The sequence below is a fragment of the Salvelinus sp. IW2-2015 genome, linkage group LG14 (genome assembly GCF_002910315.2).
Source record: "Salvelinus sp. IW2-2015 linkage group LG14, ASM291031v2, whole genome shotgun sequence".
NCBI classification, from domain to species: Eukaryota; Metazoa; Chordata; class Actinopteri; order Salmoniformes; family Salmonidae; genus Salvelinus; species Salvelinus sp. IW2-2015.
Window position 1 is genome coordinate 21,438,494 of NC_036854.1, and position 7,245 is coordinate 21,445,738.

At 50.7% G+C, this 7,245-nt stretch overlaps 1 protein-coding gene across 2 annotated transcripts in view; it reads right to left on the reverse strand.

The window, feature by feature from the left end:
• Positions 1-657: 657 nt before the first annotated feature.
• LOC111972689 (prospero homeobox protein 1) overlaps positions 658-7,245 on the reverse strand; it is a 51,100-nt gene continuing 44,512 nt past the window's right edge. For both annotated transcript variants that reach the window (XM_023999719.2, XM_023999721.2), the window contains exon 5: positions 658-1,506. In XM_023999719.2, the coding sequence (XP_023855487.1) occupies positions 1,321-1,506 (186 nt within the window). In that variant the 3' untranslated portion in view covers positions 658-1,320. The remainder of the gene's footprint in view (positions 1,507-7,245) is intronic.

A 7,245-nucleotide genomic window follows, 5' to 3' on the forward strand; every position in this document is an offset into this window, starting at 1 on the left:
CAATTTTAGCAAGCAATGATGACAAATAATAATATAACAACAACAGGAATAATAATAACACTCAATAACACAATACCACTACCGCAGAAACACACTTCAAAACATCATGGTAGAGCTCATTAGGTGGCTGATACCAGTCCAGTTAAGTATACAGTCAGACCAGTACTAGTTTTCCAGACCAGTACTAGTAGTCCAGACCAGATAATACCAGTCCAGACGCAGTATACCAGTCCAGACCAGCATACCAGTCCAGGCCAGTACCAGTATACCAGTCCAGACCAGTAGCAGTAGTCCAGACCAGTAATACCCAGTTTCAGACCAGTAGTAGTAGTCGCAGACCAGTATAACCAGTCCAGACCAGTAAGCAGTAGTCCAGACCATGTATACCAGTTCAGACCAGTTAGCAGTCAGTCCAGACCAGTATACCAGTTCAGACGAGTAGTAGTATCCAGAATATACGAGTCCAGACCAGTAGTAGTAGTCCAGACCAGTATACAGTCCAGACCAGTACCAGTAGTCCAGGACCAGTATACTCAGACCAGTTAGTAGTAGTCCAGACCAGTATACCAGTCCAGACCAGTACCAGTAGCCAGACAGTATCCAGTCCAGACAGTAGTATAGTCAGACCAGACCAGTCCAGACCAGTACCAGTAGTCCAACAGTATCCAGTCCAGACCAGTAGTCCAGACCAGTACTAGTAGTCCAGTATAAGTCCAGCAGTTAATAAAGTCATTAGGCTGCAGGCAGCATGGTGTAGTGTGTTGTCTCGCCTGGGACAGCCATAGTAGTGGGAACCGCCTATTAGGGAGCAACCTTGCACAGTGGGGTGAGCCTATTGAGCACCCCACTAACATAGGCGCCCTCTGTAGTGTAGTGGCCAAAGTCTATTGGTGACCAACACTAGGATTGTAGGGTCCTCCTTAGAGTAGGTAGGGTACAGGCTAGTGGGAAGCCCCTCCCTGCGCATAGTGGGGATCCCTCCTAGTGTTTCTAGTCAATCAGGGCAGATAGGTCAGGGTTCACACAGTCCAAAACACCCAATAGGATCAACGTCTCTTCAGATCAGCAGAATCATTTAAAAAACAAATAATAATCCTAATCAATGGGAATAATAACAACAACACAATAGTTAGATCATTTAGGAACAGCCCAGTACGCTTCAGATGGGGAGGAATGCTACTTCATACTTCATACATGAACAAAAAAACTGGAAAATCATAGAATAGGGAAAGAAATAAAATTATGAAAATCCTGAAAAAGCCAAGAAAAGCATCGGGCGGGGGGGCGGGGGGAGCGGAGGCGGAGGCGGGGCAGGGATGGTTACTCATGTAGAAGCTCCTGGAGACAGTTGGGTGATTTGAAGACCTCGGGCACATCGCTGTCCAGCTTGCAGATCACCTTGTAAATTGCTTTTTTCCAGGATGGGTCCACGTCTTTGCCTGCCACGATGGCATTGAAGAACTCACGCAGCGTGATCTGAGCCACCTCCAGGAACCTCTCTGGAACCTGCACCAACACAGACAGAAGACAGGGGGCGTTAGTTCAGGTTCTCCTGATGGCTTGAGCACAGTGAGAGCAACACCATAACAGTGGGTTTGATGACTACAACAGCCGTATACTGTATACTGAATATATGCATGAACTGTAACAAACATATTAGAATATTATCAGACCATAATATTTACTCCTCCGAATATTTATATATTTCTTAACTCCATTCTTTTACTTTTAGATGTGTGTATTGTTGTGTATTGTTAGATACTACTGCACTGTTGGAGCTAGAAACACAAGCGTTTCGATTCACCCACAATAACATCTGCTAAATGTGTATGTGACCAATTAAATGAATGAACGGTCTCACATTTTGCAAAAATTGTAGTTGTGGGGTGGGAAGTCATTGTATCATTTACAGTAACACTCTGTTTTTATGTGAAACAGAATAAAGGGTTTAGTTAGTGGCTGTGATGAGAAGCCCTGTGGTGTTCTGTAATATTGTGTATCTCCTGCCTCTTCAGTCGCTACTTCCTTAAAAAGCCCACTGAAATCCACACTTGTATTGCGACTTACGACGGCTCATTTCTTGTCAATTCTGAGGTTTATATCACCACCTTCCTCCTCCCCCCAGCTTCAGAAAGACGTCTTTATGAGTGTACTGTAAATCTGAACCCAAACAACCGCATGCAGGGAGCCTGAAAAGAGGAAGTAAAATGCTTTGGGAACACAGATACACAGGCTCTTTAGTGTCCCTCACAGCTCTGCTCACTGACACCACAGAGATTATTAGTCTGGCAAAGATCTGTGACACCTTCCACCGAGCCAGCACTCACACACACATGCACGTCTGCACACATAGACACACACCTCTTGAGCCAAGGAGATGACACATCCCACACTGTGAGAGAGAGAGACATGACGCACACACAGCACAAAACGTGTGCATGCAGGCGTGCCCACACACACACACACACACACACACACACCACACACACCCACACACACACACACACACACACACACACCACACACACACCACACACGACACACACACACAACACACACACAACACACACACAACCAGCACAATCACACACACACCCTGGTATATTTGGCTGAACCTCTCCTTCACTCAAAGCCCAGAGCGATGCAAGCCTTCAGGGTCACCTGCTTGATAATGCTGACTGCCTCCCTGCCTGTCCGCCTCCCTCTACAGCCACAGACCCCACACACACATATACACACACCACACAACACATAGAACACACCAGGCAGACACGCTCAGACACACCTCACACCCCAGCAGCTTGCCCAGAACGCCTGACTGTGCCGCACCCGGCTCCTCTCCTCCTGTGTCCTGCCAGATACTCATCAGGAGTGTCAGGACACAGCAAGGTTAGTGGCCACCGGACACACACCGGAAACACACACAGGCAGCACTGGACACGCCAACACCCCCCTCAGGTGATGAATGGAGTCTCTGTGTGTGTGTCGTGTGTGTGGTGTGTGTGTGTGTGTGTGTGTGTGTGTGGTGTGTGTGTGTGTGTGTGTGTGTTGTGTGTGTGTGTGTGTGTGTGTGTGTGTGTGTGGTGTGTGTGTGTGTGTGGTGTGTGTGTGTGTGTTGTGTGTGTGTGTGTTGTGTGTGTGTGTCACAGCTCTGTGTGAAAAGGTGAATCATGAATAAGAAAGTGTATGACTGATTATTTGTATTTTTGTAATTGTGTGCTAGAACAGTAGAGAATGTCATCCAGTTCACAACAATTCATTCAACCTACCGTAAAAACACCTAATCTTATTCATGTATAACTACTTAAACGACACAATCTAAAAAATAGAGTCAATTCTGTTTGGGCTTGTGCCACTGAAAAAAGTGACACATTGTAACATGGGAAAGCAGCAGACTGTGACCCTATAGACACCAGCCCGGCAGGCAGGAAGGCAGGCAGCAGTCTAGTGCAGTGCGAGACGCAGGGAGTGCTGTCATTACTAAGAATATTCCCTGCATGGAATTTCTCCTGACGTTTTGACTATAAACGGACAGTAAAATGCTGACTGCAAGGAGAAGGCAATGTCAGAGGAGAAAAGGGTATTGGTATTTCAGATCCTCTTGACTGGAGAGCGAGAGGGAGGGGGAGGGGAGCCGAGGGAAGGAGTGGTGAGGGAAGTAGAGAGAGATGAGGGAGGAAGAGGGTGCAAGTGAAGAAAGTAAAGACTGAATAGAAGCAGTGAAAGGGTGAGAAGGAAAGGGTGAGAAGAGAGTGTGAGAGGAGAGGTTTGAGAGGAGAGAGAGAGAGAGGGTGAGAGGAGAGGGAGAGAGGAGAGGGTGAGAGGAAGGGAGAGAGGAGAGGAGAGGGAGAGAGGAGAGGGAATGAGGAGAGGGTGAGACGGAGGGGAGAGAGGAGAGGAGAGAGGAAGTGGTGAGAGAGAGGTTTGAGAGGAGAGGAGAGGGTGAGAGGAGAGGGAATGACGGAGAAGGGAGAGAGGAGAGGGAGAGAGGAGAGGGTGAGAGGAGAGGAATGAGGAGAGGGTTGAGAGGAGCGGGGAGAGGATGGGAGAGAGGAAGTGGAGAGAGGAGAGGTGAGAGGGTGAGAGGGAGAGAGGAGAGGTGAGAGGAGAGGGTGAAGAGGAGAGAGTGAGATGAGCGGTTGAGAGGAGAGGGTGAAGAGGAGAAGGAGATGGGGAGAGGATGGGAGAGAGGCGTGAGAGGAGAGGGTGAGAAGGATAGCGCAGTGAGATGAGGAGGGGAGAGGGAGAGGAGAAGGTGAGAGGGGAGCAGGGAGAGAAGGAGAGGTGGAGAGGGAGAGGGTGACAGAGTGAGAGAGAGAGGGTGAGAGGGAGGTTGAGAGGGAGAGGGTGGGAGAGGAGAGAGGTGAGAGGTAGAGGTTGAGAGGAGAGGGAGAGAGGAGAGGTGGAAGGTAGAGGGAGAGAGGGAGGGAGAGAGGAGAGGATGGATGAGAGGGAGAGGGAGAGAGGAGAGGGGAGAGGGAAGGAGAGAGTAGATCGGGTGAGAGGAGAAGGGTGAAGATGAGAGGAAGGGAGAGGAGGAGGAGAGGTGAGAGGGGGAGAGGGTGAGAGGAGAGGGTGAGAGGAGGAGGGATAGAGAGAGAGAGGGTGAAGCAGGAGGAGGTGACGAGGAAGAAAAGGAGACGGGAGAAGGAGACGGGTGAAGCATGAAGAGGGAGAGAAGAGAAGGAGAGGGGGTGAAAGGAGTGAGAGAGAGGGTACAGCCCAGGGAGAGAGAGGAGAAGGTGTGAGAGGGAGAGAGTGAAGAGGAGAGGGTGAGATGAAGAGGGCGAAGAGGAGGAGAGAGGAGATGAGAGGAAGGGGTGAGAGGTGAGTGAGAGGCAGAGGGAGGAGAGGAGAGTGGTGGTAGGGAGAGAGGAGTGAGAAGGGAGGGTGAGAGGAGAGGAGGGGGAGGGTGAGGAGGAGAGGGGAGGTAGAGAGAGGGGGGGGGGTGAGGGAGATGGGAAGGGTCGGTAGGGAAGTAGGAGCAAGGGGAGAGAGTGAGAGGAGAAGTTTGGAGACCGAATGAAGGAGAGGGAGAGGAGACAGAGAGAGAGGGGAAAGATGAGAGAAAGAGGGAGAGGAGAAGGAAGGTCGGTAGAGTGGAGAGAGGAGAGGGAGAAGCGAGGGAGAGAGGATGAGGGAGAGAGGTGAGAGAGAGGTAGAGGGGAGAGAGAAGAAAGAGAGGAGGAGAGGGTGAGAGGAGAGGAGAGGAGAGAGTAGGAGAGAGAGAGGGAGAGGAGAGGGTTGAGAGGGAGGAGAGGAGAGAGGAGTATAGGGGAGGTGGAGAGGTAGAGGGAGAGATGGCAGGAGGGGGAGGGGGAGAACGTAGGGGAGAGGAGGGGGTGAGAGAGAGGGTGAGAGGGGGAAGGGAGATGAGGAGGAAGGAAGAAAAGGAGAGAGGGCAGAGAGAGAGAAGTAGAGGGAGAGAGGGAGGTGGGGGGGGGTGAGAGGAGAGAGAAAGAGTAGAGGGAGAAAGTGAGGGAGAGAGGAGATGGTAAGGAGAGGATAGAGAGGATGAGGGAGATGTAGTGGAGAGGAAGCAGGGGAGCAAGAGAGAGTGGATTTATTCTTGTTCCCTGATCCTTTGTCCTGTGATTGTGTGTGTGTGTGTGTGTGTGTGTGTGTGGTCGTGGTGTGTTGTGTGTGTGTGTGTGTGTGTGTGGTGTGTGTGTGTGTGTGTGTGTGTGTGTGTGTGTGGTGTTGTGTGGTGTGTGGTGTGTGCCGTGTGGTGTTGTGGCGTGTGCTGTGTGTGTGTGTACGAGCCTGGCTGGTTGTCGTGGCCCAGCAGAGCTTTAAGACTGGGTTATCATTGGTCGCCCCAGTTTTCCTTCTGTGGTCCCCGCCCCTCCGAGTTCCTGTCCAGCTCCGTCCTCCCCCCGTTGTGTCGTCTCGTTCTTGCTGGTGTTTTTCCCTTGCCATTCGCGCGGTCCTCGGTGGGCCGCTTCGCGACCGCCGGTTCTGGCTCGATGGGTGAGGTGTTCTAAGGTCCGTTCTCAGTGTTGTTGCATGCCCGCAACTTCGCTGTTCACCGCCACTCTGCTTCTCCCATTCCTACTCCCTCCCGGGTCAGCTGTTGGCCCTTGTTCAGAGCGCATTGTGGGGAATTATCCTGTGGTGGCTTGCTGCATTGCTGTCGTTGGCGGTAAACAAGGCCCAATCGTGCTAACGTCACAATCTTCATTCACATATTTCATGGCTTTTTAACAACTCTCTTCGCTGTCCAATTAAAGGAAGGGCCTACAAAGACACATGAGAGGAGAGAGTGATGTCTTAGAAAGAGGCTGGCAGAAAAGGTTGGGGGATATACAGAATAAAGGTAAAGAGAGAGAGAGGGGTGGGGAGAGGGGTGGGGGGCTGAAAAAGGCAAAAGAACAGGGTGAACTGAATGGAAGGAGATTCATAACGAATCTGAAGCTGACTCTCTAAGTCAACCACAGTACAGAAGACAGACAGACAGACAGACAGACAGACAGACAGACAGGACAGACAGACAGACAGACAGACAGACCAGACAGACAGACAGACAGGAGACAGACAGACAGACAGAACAGACAGACAGACAGCGCTAAGACAGACAGACAGACAGACAGACCAGACAGACAGACCAGACCAGACAGACAGACCAGACATGAACAGACGACCGACACAGACAGAACAGACAGACAGACCAGACAGGACAGACAGAGCGACAGACAGACAGACCGACAACAGACAGACGACAGACACGAACAGACAGACGACATATGACAGACAGAAGACAGACAGACAGACAGACGCAGAACAGACAGACAGACAGACAGACAGACAGACAGACAGACACCGACAGACAGACAGAACAGCAGACAGAACACAACAGACGACAGAACAGACAGACGACAGACAGACAGAGTAGACACAGACAGACAGACAAGACAGAAACAGACAGACAGACAGCAGACAGAAGACGCAGACAGAAGTACAACATGACAGACAAAGAACAGACAATACAGTCGCAGCAGACAGACAGACGACAGACAGCAGACAGACAGACAGACGACAGACAGACAGACGACAGACACAGAGCGACAGACGGACGCAGAACAGACAGAACAGACATAGAACGAACAGAGATCACAGACAGAGGAGACAGACAGACAAGACATATTAAACAGACAGAGGAGAAACTACGACAGAGACAGCAAGGACGACAAGAACAAGCATTGTAACAGTCAAGACAGACCAAGACGACAGACAGACAGAACAGAC